This window comes from Ambystoma mexicanum, chromosome 7q (assembly GCF_040938575.1).
Source record: "Ambystoma mexicanum isolate Mex_15411 chromosome 7q, UKY_AmexF1_1, whole genome shotgun sequence".
In the NCBI taxonomy this organism is placed as follows: domain Eukaryota; kingdom Metazoa; phylum Chordata; class Amphibia; order Caudata; family Ambystomatidae; genus Ambystoma; species Ambystoma mexicanum.
Window position 1 is genome coordinate 519,077,516 of NC_090941.1, and position 22,068 is coordinate 519,099,583.

The 22,068-nt window shown below is 43.5% G+C and overlaps 1 protein-coding gene across 4 annotated transcripts in view; it reads right to left on the reverse strand.

Annotated features, from left to right (window-relative positions):
- Window positions 1–22,068, reverse strand: part of LRRC63 (leucine rich repeat containing 63) — a 418,560-nt gene that overhangs the window by 262,305 nt on the left and 134,187 nt on the right. For all 4 annotated transcript variants that reach the window (XM_069640387.1, XM_069640384.1, XM_069640383.1 and 1 more), the window contains one exon: window positions 20,209–20,700. In XM_069640387.1, coding sequence (XP_069496488.1) covers window positions 20,209–20,700 — 492 coding nt within the window. The remainder of the gene's footprint in view (window positions 1–20,208; window positions 20,701–22,068) is intronic.

The following is a 22,068-nucleotide window of genomic DNA, read 5'->3' on the forward strand; positions in this document are numbered from 1 at the left end:
CTCCTTAGCTCCCGATTATGGAGTGCATATTTCCCCTTTAAAAACTCAAAAGATTGCATTCCTTCCTCACACCATACATCTCTCACTAGCAATATAGCTTTATTGATCCAAATTCTCCAACATAACATTCTATTGTTAATTTGAAGTCCTGGATTTTGCCAGATGGATGCACCCCTCCTACAGGAAAAGCCCTTGTCCACCCCCCCCCAATCATTGAAGTGACTGCATCCTTAGTAGCAAGTATTGTTTGTAAATTGGTTACTGATCTGGGTAATTTGCCAAGTGAGTATAAACATTCCATTCGAAAAGGACTCAATTTATATTCTTCAATCTGAGCCCAGATTGGGACTCCTGGTTCATTCATGGAAAAATAAGTAATAGATTTTTTAATTAAAAAGCTCATTTTCAAGGATAGGGTAACCAAAGCTCCCGTCACATACACTACGAGTCATTTAATACCGCAGTATCCTAGGCCTTTTTCCAGTACCCCATAAGAATTCTTGAAAAACTCTATCTACACGACCTAACATTTTCTTTGTGAATTTTAGAGGGAGTGAGTGAATTATATATAGAACTTTAGGTAAGAGCACCATTTTGATGGCATTAATCTTTGCCCAAATAGATAACGGAAGTCTGCTCCATTTGTGAATATTTTTCCTGAGAACTTCGAAAACTTTATAAATATTAAACCTAACTATTTCTTTCATATCTCTGATTAAATATACTCCCAGATATTTCACCTGATTATTTTCCCATTTACAATTCCAGTTCAAACTGACTTTGTACCGGAGTATCTTGAGCAGGGAATAAAACTGTTTTCTCCCAAATAATTTTGTATCCTGAGAGTCATCAACAATATTTCGTAAGATGATACCCCCCTTTTCAGGATTACTAAAGATAATTGTTAAATCGTCTGCACAAGCCAGAACTTTCAGAGGTGGAGGACTAGCTATTATTGCCAAAGCCAATCTCTCTATGAGAATATCACCTTCGCCTAATATCAACTCTTGTGAAGTTATGTCAATAAATATACCCACAGCCAACTCGCAAACACTGAACATTCACCTTATATATAGACCCCCTGGCCCTATTAATACTTTCATTGAAGACCTTTACACGATTTTATCGGAAAACCTAAAGGATACCTCCCAAACGATACTGTTAGGAGACCTTAACTGTCATGACCACAGTGAGGGGGCACAAGTTGTGCCACAAGCAGGCTCCCACCAGAACCCTGAGGGCCTTAAAACCACTGAAAAAGGGCTCCTGAAGCCAGTGCTGGCGCCTTTGGCACCAGGCTCATATGTAGGAAGGAAGGGCTGTTCAAACTAGGTCCCATTTATGTACATGGGCCTTTAAATCCAACATGGAAGCACCCACACAGCCTAGTTCTAAGAACCAAGCCATGTGGTCTAGTGTTTTGGGTGTGGCAAGCCTGGAACTACTTTCCCTGGTACTACTTTACCTGGGCTATATAAAACCACACCCTGACTGCAGAACACGCTTCGCGTTATTCTGCAACCAGCAGCGTGACGCTCACCGTGTCCAGCTCCTGGTCTTCGGCATCTTCCTGTAGTCCAGCAACAATAAGAACAAGATTATTCTGTTTTACCCGAGAAAACACCATCCAGCACTCAGCATCTCAACCGGGCTGCAATCTGTGGAAACCGAGAGAAGAAGAAACATCACTCACCTGTGAGTACTAACTTAAGGACTTCCGGCGAACCGCTACCACAGCTGCTGCTCGAACATCTCGACCTGCAATAACAAGAAAAGGAAAAACAATATTAGAACGCGCGCGCTTCCAAAACATTGAATTCCATCAGTCTTACCTGAATTCCATCGCGCTACGCTGCGCTTCCATCCGCAACACCACAGCAACATTTGCAAAGGAAAAAGAGGCATATTCAGGTTCGCTTCAATATTAAACAACCGCACAGCGCTGTACTTACCTTAACGGATTCCAGGGGCCTGTTTTTCATCGCACTTTCATCCACTCACAGCACCACAGCGGCCTGTGAGGAGAAGAAGAAGAAAACACAGGTTAGCTTTAAAAGACAATAAAGGCGCTGCGCTTCGCGCTTTCTCTTACCTAGAAACGTGCCTCTCCATCCAGCACGCCAGCATCAAGACCTTCGCACCTGAAAAGAAGGAGATAAAGACATTAACAAATTCCCACCATAAACAGAACAAAGACTTACAATTAACAAATCTACCTGCCTACCAGCAGATTCGGGGTCACAGTAGACCTGGGAAAAGGAAGGCGTACTGCACCAGTGAAGCAACTCGGGAAGCTCGCCAACAAACGTCAAGCGCCCCTGCACAAGAAACGCAGGACGGATAGCTCACCCTACAAATAACTAAGGTGAGAAAAGAAACCCAGTGGGAAGGGAATCGGACAGAGGGAGGTGGGAGATTCACCCATTAGAGACAGTTATCAGAAATCCTCCCTTCTGTAATTGCAGATTCATTATTCAGCATTGGGCAACTACGCATCCAGGGTTCCAGATCTCAGAGCCTTCCAGACGCCCCTGGGGACATCAGGTGAGTGTAACATTAACATAGGCTTTAATGATGCCAATGACCAAAATGCCACTGCAGCACGCAACATCCTGTCAGAACTCGGCTTCACCCAGAGAGTGAACGAACCAACTCCTAATAAAGGGAGAAGTCTCGATTGGGTTGCAGATCATAATTGTAATTTCTCCATCACCTCCATCTCACCCCAAATTTGGACGGACCACTACCTCATATCCTTTACAATAGCAACCAAAAGACCCACCCTAGAGGCACCTCTTGCCCTTCCAACATTTACGAGAAACAAGAAAAATATTACAGCAGAAAAACGACTCCCTTGTATCCTGCCCACTCTTAACTCCATACCTGACAATATGGATTCTAGCCTTCTAGTTGAAGAGTATAACAAAGCTATGAACACAACTCTCGACAATATCGCCCCACTAAAACTTAGAAATAGTCACCCTAAAAGCCACCTCAACAATTGGTTTAGTCCCCATCTAAAAAATCTAAGACTAGACAAAAGAAAATGCGAAACTGCTTGGAAACTTCATCCCACTGCAGAAAACAAACTAAAGTTAACTAAAATCTCATCCCAATACAAGAAGGATATACTTCTGGCCAAACAAGATACCTACAATACTAGAATCACGGAAGCAAATTCTAGTATGAAGGAACTCTTCACGATTCTAAAAGAATTTGAAAATCCTATCATATCCCAAGACCACTGTGTCAAAGATAAAACATGGTGCTCCGATATCCAGCCTGTGTTAGCTAACAAAGTGGCTAACCTTCAAAACAAAATAGCACTAAAGAAAGCCTCACTAATTGTCACTACACCACCACCCAACAAAACAATTCCACCTAAAATTAAACATGTCACCCAATTTCACTTCTCCAAAGTCTCCATCATAGAGGTTGAGAAAGTTATACTGTGTCTCAAACCCTCTAACTGCAATGCCCAGCAGAACTTATCAAGGATGCTGCTAGGGATCTAGCACCTTTCATTACCAAATGTATTAATGCTTCCTTCACATCCGGCACGATACCTAGCAATCTTAAAGAATCTTGGGTACTCCCACTTCTTAAAAAACAAACGCTAGACCCCTCCATACCGACCAACTACAGTCCCATCATCACAGTGCCATTCCTATTGAAAATCTTAGACAAAGGAGCATATCCAAATCCAGAACTTCCTAGAACTTAACCAACTCTTAGGCTCTCGTCAATCTGGTTTCCGGCCACTACACGGCACAGAAAATGCTCTCATTGATCTTAAAGCCCAAATAGACAAATTAAGAGACAATGGAAAGCGTTACTCCTCCCCCTGGACCTGTCGGCGGCTTTCGAGTTGGTGGATCATAACGTCTTATGTAGCCACCTGGATTCAGCTGCCCACTTCTCCAGCGAGGCTATAGCGTGGATACAATCCTTCCTCAGTGACCGAACCATGAGGGTCTTCTCGATCTCTGCAGCCGTGGACCCCATCCCCATCACTTGCGAGGTGCCCCAGGATTCATGTGTTTCTCCAACCCTGTATAATATATTCACCAAGCCCCTGTTTGATGAGTTGTACCGTCTGGGTATCACCTACAATAACTATGCAGATGATACCCAGATCCTCCTACCACTTACCGGGGACTACTGCAAGGATTTAGCATTGGTGAATAGAATTTACAGCATCGTTCAGACACGGATGGCCACTCACGGCCTCTGTCTGAACGATGACAAAACATAGCTTCTCATCCTGGGATCCGCATCTCTTTTCACCAGACTTGGCATGAACTACTCATCACTCATCATTGATGGGAACCTTATCAAGGTTGCCAAGGAAGTAAAAACATTAGGTTTTTACTTAGACTCCACCTTAACATTCACTAAACAGGTAAACTCCCTAGTCTCCTCGACAGCATACACATGCAAACTAATTACAGCTGGCAAACACTTCCTCTCATCCAACATCTATATGACCCTAGCTAGAGCTCTCATTATATCTAGTCTTGACTACTGTAATGCCCTATAAATTGGAGCGAATAAATATATTACTAACAAAATACAGATAATCCAAAACAATGCCCTTAGAGCTGCACTCAGTATCTCTAGGAAAGAATATATTTCTGAAACAAGAAGGAAATACAAGTGGCTAACCACACTGGAGAAAATCAAACTAAAAACAGCTTCCCTCATCCATAAAAGCCTAAACAACAAAGCACCACGATATATAATAGAAAGATTTTCTAGAAAAATATCTACTAGACCTACAAGACTAGTTAACTCTAACTGCCTTCAGGGGCCTCGCTTTAAACTATCCACTATTGGGGGCACCAGTTTCCCAGTCAAAGCAGCTCAACTATGGAACTCACCACCTACCACACTCAGAATGGACAACACCTTCACCAAATGTAGACAAAATCTGATTATATGGCTCTTAGAGAATGCTGACAAATGAACTTGTAGAACTCGACCACACGTGTAAATAACTGTACACTGCTTCTGTATATTGACTGTCTATATCTTTCCTACCACTGCCTACTGTATGCACCATATACCAATAATTGCTAGATTAGATGTGTTGTCATTACTTTGTAACCAATGTAACCTGTGTACTAACAAACAAACATCCTAGACGTCCATTTTCCCGACAGCTATAGTATACGACACAGAGCAGCCGAACAAGACAGGAGGAGGCCTTGCAGTCATACACAAGACCTTGTGGCCCGGCATCAGACTTGATGTCGACAACATTGGCTCCTTCGAAGTCCTCTCCTGCCACTTCCTGCTCCCTCCGACGGACAAAGTCACCTTCCATCTCATCAGACCACCCAAACCCAACATCGCCTTCATTGGAGACTTCACCGACCTGGTCACCACCATGTCCCTCAAGCAAGCAAACAACATCTTCCTAGGAGACTTCAACCTCCTAGGCAACAAGGCCACCAAACTGCTGAAGCAAGCTATCATCTGCCTTCTTGACATGCTCAACCTAATCATCACCGCACTGTCTTCCCTCCACTACAGCTCTTCTCTCCCGCTTGACTGGTCTGACCACCTAGCTGTGCCTTTCAACATCCTGCACAACACCCCAGTCAAGCACTCCCAGCAGAAACCCAGCAGACAAACCTTCCGGTCCTTCAAGAGCTTCCCAGTTGAAACCCTCACAGAAGACTGTGCCAACCTACACCTTACATGGACCGAACACCCCCAACCGAACTGCGACTCAACTGGAAGCACTCAAAGCCACCCTCTCAGGCTCTATCGACCAACATGCGCCTCTGAAGCAAAGCACCAAAAATTGAAACCGTCAGCACCTGGTACACGTAAGAACTCAACCTCAGCAAAAGAGTCATCAGGAAACAAGAGAAAACCTGGCACTGCTCCAGGACTGCATCCAATTTGGCGCTCCTCAAGGAACTCCGACCAACCCCCTGACAACTACTCAGCACAGCCAATGCTATCTGAATACCATAGTAGAAGCCAAAAAAAAAGCAGAGCCCTCTTCACAGCAGTCAAGCAGTGCTTCAACCCACTACCCAACCCAGCCATACCACACTCCATCGGAAAATCCACTGCCATCAACACCTTCTTCATCAACAAAATCAGCAAAATTCGCCAGCACATAGACGCCAGCTCTGCATTCACAGACCTACCTCACGTCCCTCCTCGCAAAATCTCCACACCCTGGAAACATTCAGGACACTCGACAGAGAACCTGGTAGAAACCCTGGCCGCCCTCAAAACCACATTGTATACAGATGACATCCTTCCAGCATCCATCCTCAAGTCCCCCATGCAAAAGCTCTCCTTCTCTACCTGGTGATCATCAACAGCTCCCTAACTCACGGAACCTTCCCCTCGACCCTAAAAACAGGACAAATGTTCCCTCTACTAAAGTAACCCACTCTGGATCCTGACAACCTAGGTAACTATCCCCCCATCACCCACCTTCCCTTCCAAGGTATGATCAGCAAGAGAGAGAGGTAGCCGCACAACTGCAGCAACACATTGACACCAGCAATCTGCTCCAAACCTACCAATCCAGATTCAGACCGAGATGCAGCAGGGAGACAGCAACCACAAAGGTGGTCGACAACGCCCTCAACATCCTTGATGACGGCCACCCCTGCCTCCAGGTTCTTCTCAACCTCTCGGCCGCATTTGACACAGTAAACCACCAGGTGCTTATGGACACCATACATCAGCGCATAGTGATCAGCAACCTCGTCCTACGCTGATTCAAGTCCTATCTCACCAACCGCAATCAGTTTGTTCAGATGGACTCCTCTAGATCGCCAATGCTACCATCCCCTGTGGAGCCCTGCAGGGTTGCATCCTCTCCCCAGTGATCTTCAATCTATACATGGAGCTTCTGGGAGCACTCCTAGCCACACATAACATCCACATCCACCAAAACGCCAATGACACACAGCTATTCCTCAATATCAACTCCATCAAGGACATCCAAAGGCTCAAAACCTGCCTCTCGCTGATTCAGTCTTGGATGTTGTAAGGAAAGCATGGTATCAAACAGTGAAGACAGACACAAGTGATTACAATTCAAGGGTGTTTATTGAACTTCAGTGGGTTGGTTGAACGCCTACCAATCCTAAATCTAAGGATGGGAGCAAACTACAACCATCAAATAATAATTACGCAGTTCTATTGGAGTCTCTGTCAAAATAAAAGGGCCTATACTAATAAACCTATTGCCAATCCTTACTTCTAAATACAAAATGTGTGTGACAACAATGTAGACAAAAGAAAAGTGTTAAAGAAATGATATGTCAGGACAGTTGAGCAGTTGGCATTCCTTCCCCAAGTTTTCAGCACAGGACATTCACACACACACTCTGGCTTCTTGGCCACAAGGAAACAGTTCAAAGCATTGATATCAACGCCTTCTGTCAAAAGTCTCTCTCCCAATGACAGTCTCTTATTGCAGAGGCCCTGACGTAACAAACACCAAAGTTTCTTTATTCACATTCGCAGGTTCCCAATTGGTCTCTATCGTTCAGGCTCAGACCACAGATCACCCTCTTTCGGGCTCAGATCTCTTTAGCACAATGTTCACGATTGGTCTCCCTCGTTCGGGCTCCGACCACGGATCCCCAACGTTTGGGCTCAGACCCCTTTGTATCAAAATCCAAAGACTTTCGATTGATGCGATGGGTTTTGCTTAAACCGTTGCAGGACCACTTTGATTTACACCAATTCTTATTCTTTATCTTTTACTTTCATTTCTGCCACTTCTTGTCTGCATATGTTACAGAGACCATTCTGTCACAAATATTTTATCTTCTTTGCTACAGTTCAAACATTCATCAGCCATTAGGCTGTCCTCGCGTCTTTCATCACACGCGTTCAGCAACCTTTATCCTTGCTCTTTGTATACAATGTTGCTGCTTGCAACCTTGACTTCAACACAGACCGGTCTTGCATCGGTTTCACCAACTCACCGGCTTTGTGGCTTTGTTGATCTTTCTTTCATCTTCGAGCCAAGAACGGTACCACAGTGGCTGCTGCTTCTCTCCTACTCAATCAGCCATGCAGGAGGGCCCTGGATATCTCCGACACACAATACAGGATTCTTCAGTCTGGTTTCTTGGCCTTATGCTCTGAAATCTGAAGGTGTCTAGAAAATAATGGTTTTCTGCCTGAAAGGTCAAGGGTATATCCCTCCTTGTGCACTCTTTGTGGTTTGCTGTCTTTCTTCCCTCGTTCAGCTGCGGTTTCGAAACTGATGTTCCTTCCTGTCTTTTGCCTTGCTCAGAGTGTGTTCTTGTGCTCCGCCTTTTATCCGTGTGGGGAAAGTTCAATGGAAATCAGATATGAATTATTATCACTAATTCCCTGACCTTGCCTGACCATGGTAGTGGGACATGTCAGGTACACGGCTCGGGTGTTAGTCTGTTTTCTCCCAGAGTGGGCTGTCCGTGTGAAAGTGCTCATGCAGGAAAAGGGGGTAGGGAGAGTAGAGGTTCTATATATCCTACTGGGTAGGATGGGGTAAAGGTGTTGCAGGGATACCGCATCTTGCCATCAGGCGCCCTACTCCCCGAAGACCCCTCACCCAGGTGATCCTCCTGCACTGGTCCACCCACAGGGTCCGCATCCAAAGGCAATGGCCGTGCCCTGGCCACCTGAGACAGAGACCCCCGGGGACAAGCGGGTGAGACACCTTCTTGTTTCTCACAGATGTCCAGTGCATACTTGAAGTTCAACCCCTCCAAGACCAAATTCCTACTCCTCACCAACAATACCGAACACCCAGACATACAGACCCCGCTATCAATCATGAAATGAGGACTTCACACCCAAGCTCACCTCCTGCGCCAAGTCCCTCGGTTTCGACATCGACAAACACCTCTCCTTCAAGACACACAAAGCTAAGAAAACTCAGACAGCTTGGTATCAGTTCTCCCTCCGGTGAAAAGTCAAGCCCTTTCTCCCTCTGGACAGCTTTAGATCCACCGTTCAAGCACTGGTCCTATCCCACCTGGATGGGGGCAATGTATTGAGGAGTCCAACGTAACATAAGTGAATAACTTGTATTAAGATTACTAATGAGCTAGAGCCCTTCTCTCTTGAGCAGCTCTCAACTGACCCCCGTTCCCATCATAACATTCAATCAGCTTGCAAGGGTTATCACTAATGTAATAGCAGCTGATTCCATTGGAAGGATCACATGTATGCTAATAAGCTTTATACAGTATGTTGCAAAGCCCAAACTATGTACAGAACATAACACACCTCCTCCTTTTCCAAATAAATAAAAAGGAAGAAGGTAAGTCCTGCAAATGAAGTAACAAACATGTGAAGTAACAAACACATTATTATACAGAGCTTGTAATCTACCAATCATGAACAAACAGGATGGCAATGAGGCAATGCAAGAATATTGGAGTCAGTTGTGTCTCTAAGAGGGACAATTTAATCTCTTAACTACTTGCGCCTTATTCCACACCTCACCTCACTCCAACAGCACTGCATTCTCAAAGTCCTCCCAAACAGTTTTGGCACATGGATATTTAGGATCTGTTTGTCTGGTTCATCTGGGAAGCTTAATTCTGACCTCATCACCTCTCTTCACACTGACAGACTTAAATCCATGCTGTTTAGTCATAACATCTTTTTGAATCTTCATCCTCTCTTGTACAACTTTGACATCAATGTCTAGTAATGTGTTGGGTTTGCTGCCACGCATTAGCTCAAATGGAGAAACATCACTAACTGGGTAGGGGTACACCTGTATTGGAACACTCTCAAAAGCAGTTACTTCTGCCAGTCCCCACAAGCCTGCAACAACATGCAAATCCCTTCCATGAGCGTTCTGTTAAAACGCTCAATAAATCCAATTCTCTGTGGGTGGCACAGTGCCATTCTCATGCATAATACCATTCTCCACCGCCCATCCTTAAAACACTTTGGAGATCAATTGGGGACCATTGTCACTGATCAATGCTGCTGGCCAACCTAACCCTCCAAAAGATGCTCTCTAAAAACCTGATCACACTCTTTGATGTGGTGTCCTTAATTACCACCACTTCTGGCCACCTGGTAATCAAATCCATGACCAAAACCACATGAAACTGCTGGACTCCTCAAAAGTTCAACAGTCCCAACAATTCTATGGTAATCATATCCCTGGGGACTCTGGGCGCTTGTAGTATCATCATGGGAGGAGTCCTCGCCCCCATCACCTTATCGCTATTCTTATACTGTTCACAATCTTTGATCCTTAATTCAATAAACATGTTCATTTCCAGCCACCAAAAATCCATTCTTATTAGGGCCTTCATTCTACCAATTCCCATATGTGCCTTATGCCCTAAATCCACAACATGTTCATGCATACATGTTGGTACCAATAATCTCTGGCCTCTACATAACAGTCTATCAACCACAAACTATTTATCTTTGACTTTCTTGTACTCCTTGAGCTGATCACTGAAACCTTCATCAGCCCTACAATTCCACCCCTCCTGTACCATTCTACTCACTTCTTGGTACAAACCATCATCCTGACAAGACCCTAGCCTCTTCCACAGTAACAATGTCTGACACCTTCATCATCGCAGATATCAAACTCATGATACTCCAACAATGGACATCTGGATAACACATCCGCCACCACATTATCATTACCATGTATGTGTTCTACTATGAATTCTAATCCTTGCAACCTTGTGATCCATTGGAGATCCACTTAGAAAAACCATGCAAACCCGTTTTGTTAAATATTGCAATGAAGGGTTTGTGGTCAGTGCGCACAGTGAACTCCTTGCCATACAAGTATACTCTGAACTTTGTTATCACCCACAGCACAGCCTTGTTCTACAACTAAATACTGCTGTTCTACTTCTTTAAGCACCCTCGAGGCATATGCTATGGTTTGCAACCCAACTGCATCCTCCTGCATGAGAACTCCTCCCAACCCGAATTCTGAGGCATCAGTGTACACTATTGTGTGTGCATTTTCTTTGAAACCTTGTAGAACTAGTAACTTAGTGATATCCTTGTTGATTCTCATGAACTCTTGTTCACACTTCGCATCCCACTCAAATCTCATATCCTTTCTCATGTTCACAGTTTTGCTGGTCAAAGCTTTAACTAATTTTGCATAGTACTCAATCATCCCAAGGAAGGACGATACCTCTGCTTTTTTCCCCGGAGATGCCATCTCTGTAATGGCTTTTACTGTGCTCACTTTGGGTCGCGCTCCATCAACTGAAATAATATTGCCCAAGTAATCCACTTGTGCTCTACGAAACTTACACTTTTCTAATGTCAACGTTAAACCTACATTTTCCAACTTCTTCAAAACTGTGTGTTGCTTGAGTTTGTGACTCGTTTGTTGTACTATGTCTTTTTTGCTTTGAGTATTTCTGCTTTGTATAGTAATATCTGTCTTTGGTATGCGATTTATTTCTGTTGATCGTAGTTTTTCCTCCATTCTTGTTCCAGTTTCTTCAGTGCTTTGAGGTGGTGTGTAAACCTTCTCGCTATTGTTTTCATTGGTGAGTGGGTGAATGGTTTTTCAAGTGCAATTTCATCTAGTGTTTTTGTGATCTATTTTTGTATGGTTTGTGTTCTTTCTTCCAGTCCAAGATGATGGTTGATGGTTTTGTACTTTACAGTCTAGTGTCTAGGTCAGCATTGTTTATGGATTTTCAGTTTCTTTCCTGAATCAGAGGATTTTTGAGAAGGTTAGTTAGTATTCGTGTTGGCGGGTGGATCACAAAGGGTGTTAATGTTTTCTTCTTCGAACCAGATGTTGAAATCTCCCAGTATGATCAGATGATCATGTTTTATGGTGATGTTGGTGATGGTGTCCACATGTGTGTCCGTGAAAGTAGGGTTGTATGTCGGTGGTCTGTAGATAAGTAGGAATGAGAGGTTGGTTTGGTGATGTAAGGCTAAGTGCAAGAGCAGTGATTCACAGTTTGGGATGTTTAGTGGTGGTGCTGTTGTCATCTTTAGCTAGTCCTTGTATGCAACGGCAGGACATCCTGCTCTTTTTCCTTCTTGGTTGGCTTGTTTCAATTTGAAGTTGCTGGGGTGTGTGAGAAAACTGAAGGTGTCTCACCCACTAGTCCCCGAGGATCTGTCATCCAGGTGACCAGGACACAGCCATCACTATTGGATCCAGTTCTTGGGGGTGGACCAGTGCGGGAGGATCACCTGGATGGGCAGGTCTTCGGGGAGTGGAAGTGGGACACTGAAGGGTGAGACCCCGTATTCCCTTCCTTATGACACCTTTTCCCCATCCTACTACATAGGATACGTAGAAGCTCTACCCCCCGCCCCCCACCTTTTCCAACACAAACACTTTCGCACACCACAAAAGACAACGGACTAACACCAGAGCCGACATGCCCCAACACAAGGGTCAGGCAGAGTCAGGCAATTGCTGATAACTACACACATCTGACAGCTCTTTCCCTTCCTCACAGGGGTAAAAGGCGGACCACGAGAGCACACTTTGAGCAAGGCCGAATGCACGAGGAAGCAGCCATTCTGGAGCGGCAGTTCAAACGGAAGAGAAAGGTGGAAAGATCTGAAAGGACAACCAGGGGGGAATTGCCCTTGTCCTTTTCAACCCAGACCCGCAAACCTCAGAGAAAGAAAACGTAAGACTGGGAATGACAGCTTGTGAGTGGTTTGTCGGATGCCAGCAGTACGTGGAACCCTCCTGATCTGATTGCCAAGACCGAGAGAAGCGGTTGCCATTGTGGTACCATCCTTGACTCCAGTGGCAAAGGAAATGCCAACGAGTTCAGCACTCTCGGTGAGTTGGAAGAAACTGATAGTGAACCGGACTGTGCTAGGCTCAAGGTTGCAGTGGCAACATTGTATGTGGAGAAAGAAGATAACAGACAGAGGTCTTTTGTGAGTGAAAGCGGTACCAGAGTGGTCCGGTGCCATGTGGGTGCTCATTCAAAGAACTATAACTTGTACCCCCTGTCCTGGAAGAAGGAAAAAACATTGAACTAAGAACTTTTTGATTAGCAAAACTACAAAGACCAAGAGGCCTCGGGAAGGCCAGCGTGAAATGTCAAAGTGGTCGTACGAGGGTCAAGCCAAATCCCTTGTGCAGGCGAAAGTCTTTGACGCGTTGTGAAAACTAAGTGGACTGTGATAACTGACAAACATGAACCCGACTAAAGGATTGCCTGCGAATTGGGGTAAAGAGTAAGATCCCTGTGAACATTGGGATGACAAACATGAACCCGACTGAGCGATGTCCATAGTGAGTTGATGGTCTGAGCCCGATCGAGGGAGGCTATCGTTAAGAAAAGGATCGGGTCCGGGTGAGGGGGATCCAAGAGTGAAGAGTAATCGCCCGCTGTGAAGATTGACAGAAGCAATTTTTGTTTTGTGTTTATAACTAATTAGGCCCTCTGAAGCAAGAGGCTTTGCATGGAAAGAGACGTAGGTACAAAAAGGCACTGATATTTGGTTTGCTCAAGAGTCCCGCCTTGTCCCGAGCTATAAACGTGGGGAAGGGAGACCCCGGCCTTAGCATCCTGACTTATCATTTTGTGAACGCTCTTTCTTTTCTTGTAAACCTTATCCCACACTAGTAGTATAGCGGTAAGGATTGGCAATAGTCTCTTTAGTATAGGCCCTTTTTATTTGACTAGACTCTACTAGGACGTTATTATTATTTGATGGTTATAGCTTGATCCCATCTTAGATTTAGGTTTAGATTAGGCGTTTATCTCACCCATTTTACAGTGTAATAAACACCCTTGAACTGTGATCACTTGTGTCTGTTTTACTTTGATACCATGCCTTCCTTATAGTAGGGAATTGTTTGCTATTACTTTGAAATTTTGAGTTAGCCGGGTTTCGGTGAGGAATAGGATGTCTGTCCCTCCATCGCTTAGTAGTTTGTATATTTCTGTTGTGTGTTTTTACATTGATTTGGCATTGACTAAGTTTCAGTGTATAAGTTTGTTTTCTGGATTTTGTTTGTCTTCTGATGGTGGTGTAGGTAATTTGAGATGAACCTGATTTGTTTTCTATCAGATTGTGCCTTTGGTTTTATAGTTTCTGTTTCTTCGTTGAGTAGGTCAAAAAGTTTGCATTTTGGGATTTTTTTTTCTTCTGGGTTGTCTGCTTGCCTTGATCATTCCTTGTGTCACAGCAATTTTCTGTGACGAATGGTGTGTTGGGGTCATTTCACTCAGTTGTGCTTCTGTGGATTTCCCGTCTGTCTGTTGTGTTTCCGGTCATCCTCTTTAAGTGTTTACAGTTCTTATGGTTGGTTGGTTGGTTGGTAGTGTGAGTGGGTGGCAGGTTGATAAGTAGCACAATAAGTAGAGTGATGTTGGTCTTGTTCCAGCAAAGATGCTATTTCTGTTGGGCAGATAGGTGTGCTACTTCTTGGTGTTGGTTGGTTCACGGGTGTGGTGTTTTGAGATGGTTGGCCTTGTTCCTTTTGTTTTGTTCTGTTTTGGCATTTTGCAAGGGCTGGAGCTATCACAGGGGCTGGAGCTATCCCAGTGATTGGAGCTGTTTGAGTGGATGGCGTTATCCCAGGGGCAGAGCTTTTTTCCCAGGGGCAGAGCTATCACCGGGGCAGAGCTGAATCCCGGGTAGGGGCTGTTTTTAAAAATATTTTCTTCCCTGTTGTGCCATGTTATGTTGATTTATAGCATGCATTGCTACCATTTGCATGGTCTCCAGGCGCTCACATGGCTCTCTAAGAAAGTGGGTGGGATAGGTTAGTGAGGGAAGAGGGATAAGATAGAGGTTGTGCTCTTTTGTTGGTGCTTGCAAAACCAGGAGAAACTGCCATCTGTGCGTGTTGGCCTTCTGAGTGTGTTTTGATTGTGTACACTCAGGTACTCAGGTTATTGTGTCCAAGGGGCAAAGTCCAGTGTCGGGGTTGTTTGTTATTTGCTGCAGTTTTTTCTTGTGGCAGATGTGTGGCTTGTGTGTTTTTGTGTGTAGTAAGGCTAGCCCATATGGGTGTGTGTGGTATGTGGGAGGTATGCGTGAGAGAAGCGAGGTCAGGAGTGGTTAGTAGTAGGGCTGTATCAAACAGCATATTTTGTATTCGGCCGAATACCGAATAGTTTGTCAACTATTCGGCCAAAGCCGAATATGAAGCCGAATAGTTGCTTTATTTAATAAATCATGTTCCAAACTTAAGAAAACACATTTATTAAAAAAACAAATAAAGCACCATTTTAAATGCATTCTATACTTTTATTTCTCTTCATTGTAATTAATGTAGAATCTTTATTTAAAGTATAAAAGCCAGAAAAAACAGATTTAACCAAAATGAAGGGACCAAATGTACAGAAGATTGTTGCGTATTCAGTGCCAGTTAAAGTAGGAGGCTTCACAAATGCAAAAGGACTGCATTTGTGAATCAGATGCATTGCATTCCCTATCCAGTCGCAAAGTCGATATGGTCTAGTTTCAAAACTTCTTTGCAGCTCACATAGAAATGTATAAAATGGTTCATGTCGGCTCATGCAGGACACAAGTCAAGAGGAAATCTGAAATGCGTGAACTCCATCTCAGAACTAATCAACCCACCCAAACAAATGCTGCTCACTTTTCACTTATCCTAGCCACAGCTTCTTAGCAATACGCAAACATATGCAACTTATCATTCCTGATAAAATATCAGATAATGTTAAACTCAGGACTCAAGTCCTTAAAAATAGAAAAGGGGGGACTATGATGTACGCAATGGGAAGTGACATGACAGGAACTTTTGCAACTGAAAAAAGTGCACATTGCATATAAACATTCGCCAAAAGAATATTTTCCTGTATTGTTGCAGGCAAAGTATAAAAGATGAGCACCTTCTATTGCTAAGAATCTGTAACAAAACATGTCCTAAAGAGCAGATTACAATAAGATATTTTTCTGCTATGTGATAGCAATGTGTCTGGTTTAATCCTATTCAGATTTGCAAACTGAAGTCTATATTTGCTTTTTTGAGTTCATGTAGCATTGTATTCAAACGAGAATTTCAAAGTATTCGGCAAGAGCCAAATAACAAGAAACTATTCGGCCGGAGCCGAATAGCTTTTTTTCAGCCGGAATTCGGCCGAATACTTACTCGAAGCCGAAGTTCGGTACACCTCTAGTTAGTAGTGTGTGGTTGCTTTATTGCTTTATTGCTGATTCCAGGACCGGTACTGTCTCATGATTGCCTTCGTTCTGGGTATGAGTTGTGGGAGGTGCCTGTTTTTATGCTTGTTTCTGTTAATTAAATAGCCAGGTTTTCAGTAGTTTTTTTAAGGTTAGGTGATCTTCTGTCACCTGGTTTCCTGTGGTGGAGGCCTCTTAGTGCTAGGAGCTTGTAATGGGGGCAAGAGGGGTCCTCCCAATGGAAGGATCTCTGACTGGTGAGTCCTTAATGTGCTAGGGCTTCCTGGTTGCAAGTCCCTGTAACGATGGTGCCTTATATTGAAGAATGGCTTAATATGGCTTTTGCTTCCAGATGGTTTGGGCTAATTTTGTTATGTTATGTTAGGGAATGTGTAAAGCACAACTGTGACCCAAGGGTGTCCCGGCGCTAAGAGGGTCCCTTATAAGAAGAGGCTCCAACAACTGGCAGAAAGAAATACAGGAAAACAGAGACAGTAAACTCAGTGACTAAACAGAAAAGTCTTCAGAGCTTTCTTAAAGCACAGATGGTCCTCAATAATCCGGAGACGCAAAGGGAGAAAATTCCACAATGATGGAGCAGCAACCGAAAAGGCTCTGCCACCCACAGTGGATTTAAAAAAGCGGGTGTAATGGAGCAGATATTGATACATTTTCTGACAGAGATAAATGGCTCTGCAGGCATTAATGACCCGATCGACCATACAGAGAGTTTTTAACTTAATTAGGCTGTCAATCGGGAGCCAATTCAACTTCCGCAGAACAGCAGAGTTCTGGTCAAATTTAGGTAGCCCCATGGCCAAACGGTCTGCCGAGTTCTGCACTACCTGCAGCTGATGAAGAAAGATTTTAGGTTGTGCGAGCAAGGTGGTATTGCAGTAGTCCAAACTCCTCATTACAGCAGGAGAGACCACCAGACCACACAGGTCGACCGGCACAAAAGGAATAATCTTCTTACGTATTTTAAGTTTGAAATAGGCAGCACTACATCTGCACATACATTTTAATGCCTAGAGTTTTTACAATAGGATGTGGGGCAGGGAGTGGGCCCAAGGAAGGAGGCCAGAAGGCAGCCGACCAAAGGGAACACTGTGATGAGTCAGCACCCAAGATCCTGACCTCTGTCTTGTCAGCGTTCAGCTTAAGCCAGTGTTTTTGCATCCCGTCTCCAATGTCGGACAAGCAATTTCTAAACCAAACGGCTGCATGCTCCTGATCAAGATCGATACGCAAGATCAGTTGCATATCGTTTGCATAGGAGTAAAACTTTCAGCCATGTGGATTAATTTACCCAAAGGGAGCAGAGAGATATTAAACATCAAGGGAGAAATTGCCAACCTTTGGGGAACGCCACAAGTGAAAGAAGAGTAAGCAAAAGAGAAATGAGGCACAGAAAGAGACTGGAACCAGTCAAGAGCCACGGCACCGATCTCCACCAGTTTGTTGGGGATTTGTAGTGGTATGGGTTCAAAGTGGCGAAAACCTCTCTATGGTGGTTGTATCTCAGTCTCAGGGTCTCATGGTGCTTAGAAACCAGTTCAAAGTGGCGAAAGCCTCTCTGCTCTGGTTGTATCTCAGTCTCAAAATATAAACATTGGCCAGACTCAAAGTAAAAATCTAAACTAGGAAACCTAGTAAGGCAAAATTCCAGTACAGCAAAATACCAAGAGTGGCGAGATTTAAAGTAGCAGTCTAGATTAGGAGTCCTAGTCAGGCCAAATGGAAGCGTGGCTGAGGTAGAATACAACAGTATTAAGAGTGGCGGCATACAATAGTTGTGAGATTCAAAACAGAACAATCCACACCTGGAAACCCTGGGGGAAGAGAAAATACAAGAGTGTGGGCATATGGTAGTGGCAAGATGAAAAACAGCACAACCCACAGCTGGAGGGACTCTAGCAAGAGAAATTCAAGTATGCTAGAACCCCACAGTAGCGAGATTCAAGACTGCAAACCCACTCCTGGAAGCATTGTCGTAATAGAAAATGAAAGTGTGGCAGATCGCAACAGTGGCAAGATTCCACACTGCAAACCTACCCCTGGAGTTACAGTGGAAAGAGAAAATGCAAGCATGCTAAAACACAACTTTTGCGAGATTCCAAACTGCTAACACAACCCTGGAGTTAATGTGGGAAGAGAAAATGCAAATGTGCTAAAACACAACAGAGGCGAGATTCCAAACTGCAAACCCAACCCTGGAGTTATTGCGGGAAGAGAAAATGCAAGTGTGGTAGAACAGAAGAGTAGGGAGGTTCAGTAGAGCAGAGCTTACATTGATGCTGACGTCTCTTACCTAGGAGTAGCTGCACAGGGCAAGTGCGGCATCTGACAGGGCTGGGGCAACGGGACAAAAAGGCAAACAGGTATGGTAGGCACGCCAAAGAAGGTGCCTTTAGCCTGTCCCCATTGCCAGTTGCCTGGGCAAGGCTGCCCTGGTAGCAGTGCTTAAGACATGGAGAGTGGGAAGGGGAAAGGCAAAAGGACAGAAACAAACAAAGGACTAGAAGACAAAGACAGAGCACTCTAGGAGCAATCCATGTAAAAAAAAAAACGGATTGGAAATCACAGTAAAAACACAGATATAGCCCTACAAAAAGGCACCAAACAGGCTCTAAACCTATTGCCAAATGGTTGTTCTGCAGAATGGCTGAGAGGTAGCATGAAACAAAGTAGGTTTTGGATATGACTTGTAGTTATTATCCCCATGGGTGCATGAGTCATCGTTGCTAGGTGTTATATAGGTGTGCTTGATGGTAGACGGTTGGGTGGCATTTGTGGTATCGATGGTGCTCCTGTTGGTTAGTTCCCTGCTGACTCAGCTGTCCTTCCTTGGGTGTTCCATTATCACTGCACAGTGTTGTACACTTAGGGTGGTGGGCTTTTCCTTGCCAATAATATTTGATGATTATGGGGTATCTATTACCTAAGGGTGAATGGAAAACGATAGTACACCGCAAACATTACTCTAAGAATGTCTAGTTGTGGAATATGAACTGGTAGTGGTAGTATGTCTAGTCTGGGTACTTAGATAAAAATTAGATTTGAAACACAAGAGGGCACAATATACAGAAGTGCAATGTGCTTTTTAGAGATGCCTATATGTGAACACAATAGAGTACAATTTACAAAAATTGTAGCACACTTTCACCTGGATAGTTAGGAGTGAGACAGTATAAAACAAAGCAAGGCTTTTCCTTAGGGGTATCTGGCTGTGAACAACATGGAGCACAAAGTGTGAAAATGCACTTTCCCAAGGATACATTGGTATGAAACACAATAGTATCCAAACATGAAGCAATTCAACGTGTTATCCTCGGGATACCAAGATGCGAGTACAATGCAATGTCTGTTCACAGGGACACCTTGATGAATAAACAATTCAATGTGCCATATCAGGGGTGCCTATATCTGCTTGCAATAGAGTACAATTTAGAAACAGTGCAGCATGATTTCCTGGGGCTACTTATTCCTAAATCTAACAATTACTGAGCACAAAGGAAGTGTGTATTAGAACAAAAATATCAATATTTTTTAAATTAAAACAAAAACTTCAGTTGTGAATCAAAACTACTTTCTTACTCTGTAGAAAATACTTTTACTGAAAAACATAGGAAATAACATATTCTCACCTCAAAAGCTCGCGTGAAGACTAGCAGCCACTTAGACGTAACTCGTAATGGGCATAAAGAATTGTCCAACACTAAAAACCTGTGAAATGTATCGTAGTAAAGAGAAACTAGGCTGGCGGTAAGACAGCCAGCTATAAGGGTCAATATCCTAAACAACATGGTAAAACAAGAAAAGAAAAGAGTTCCTGGTACAATTGGAATTTGCAGGACAGAAACCACAGGTGAAGACAGGTGCCATCTACGAAAGGTAAGAAACGGGTGCTATTTTGCCAATGATTCAAGTGAGCAGCTGTCCAGGTGGCAGGAAGATCCTAAGAGCAGCACTTTATACTCCCCACACTCTAAAGAGGGATCTCTAACAACACATACATACATAAAACACATATCAATGGTAACACATAGATGCACATATTACAAGATTGTACATTACCAAGCATAATCTGCCTCTGTGGTACTCTTGATGTTGTTTCTGGGATCTCACTGCTGGTCAATGATAATATGTTGACTTTGGTTTGCTTGTTCTGTTGCAGTCTGACTTTCAAAAGGTTCATTAACATATTATAATTCTTGGGAGAACTGAATGGTGTATTAAGTGTCTCCATCACAGGTCCAGGACTATAAAATGGTTCTGAAACAATGTCCAGGATAAATTCTGGTGAAGTCTCATAATATGGTTCATTCTCCACAGGATGGTGAATTGGCAAAAAATGCCTAGTGTAAGATCGGTGCGGGAGGAAGTCATCGGGTCCACTATGCTTTATAGGTGAACTTGCATTTTCGGTCTGAATCTGGTCTGGCAGTAGGTTTGCATATTGCTGGTGCATATTTCTTTGAACCTTGGGATCATAATAACGCGGAGTAAGATCAAAATTGGTAACTCTACTTGTTGCTGGAGTAGGTGCACGTTGTACAGAAACCGAACCTGAATAGGACAACAGATAAAGAATTGTTAGCATTGAACAGTAAATAGATTGACAGTTAGATACCATCTGAAGGCATCAATCTCGTTAAAAAAACATGAGATGTCAGTAAATGAAAATGCCACATAACAGCAACACATTCTACTTACCTTTAGGAATAGTATTCTACATGATGGGGTAGGCCATAAGGAATATCAATAACCGCATACAAAATGTGATTAAGACGATGGGCGAACAAAAGGCACTGGGGAGCATTGAAATTCAAAAAAGGGAAACTCATTTCTAACCAAGTTGTTCAGGAATACCAGGTGCGTTAAATTTGTGAAGAATGTTTGACCATCTAAAACTGAATATCAATTTTTTTTAAATACCTTCACATCTAAAGCATGAAAATTCAAGCCTGGCATTTATCGAAAATTCAAGGTGTGCCATCCAGAAGAAAGCTACATTTCACTCACATTTGTCAGATACTATTAGCAGAAAAACTCAGAGGTATAGCAAGTTTATGCAGCAGAAGCAGTATGGGTAGCATAACAGCAAAACAGACCATACTTTATTCTTTACATTAAATGACAGAAATGACAAATGTACTATTAAATAAGTAGTGGGCACATCTTCAGTGTTCCTGAAGCACGCCCTCTATGCAGATAGCATGCCTTATACTTGAGGTCGCAAAACAAAGTGGCTTACAAAATGATGCCGTGCGCATTGTTAAAGGTGTTTCTATGAGAAAACACATTACAGAGCATCATAAAAAGTTGCACTGGCTCTCGGTAGAAGCCATGATCCAATTTAAAGTATGCACTGTTGTGCATGAATGCCTTTACGCACCGAGTTATCTCAAGAACTTAATAAGGGTCACTATCCCAAGAGAGTAACAAGATCCAATGACTCCGGTGGTTTGGCAATCCCTAAGAGCAAGCGAGCGATGGGTCTGGGAAGATCCTTCGTCTGTGTAATAATCTCCCAAAAGATTTTTTCCATAGATAGGAAGCACACATCTTTTAGGAAACGATGAAAACAGTCCCTTTTTAATAATCTACTTTGACTCCCGGATGATTTTCCCTCTGTCTTCTTGCGCCCGGATGCCTACCGGCTGCCAGCGCATTATAAATATCTAAATAAAATTAAAAAATACATTAAATGGTAGTGTGCGTGAGAAGCTGCCATTGTTACGATTATACTTCAGCCCTGGTCAATGTGTTCTGCTTACAAAGATGTACCTTAAATTCGCTAGTGGTCCTGGTGGTTACTTCATTCTACTGAAAATATTTCTACTCCATTCCCAAAAGTACTTCTGCACAGAATTCACTTTCTGCCTTGCTTTATCTCTTGCTCTAAAAGTGTTCTGCTCTGAAGTCGAATTCACC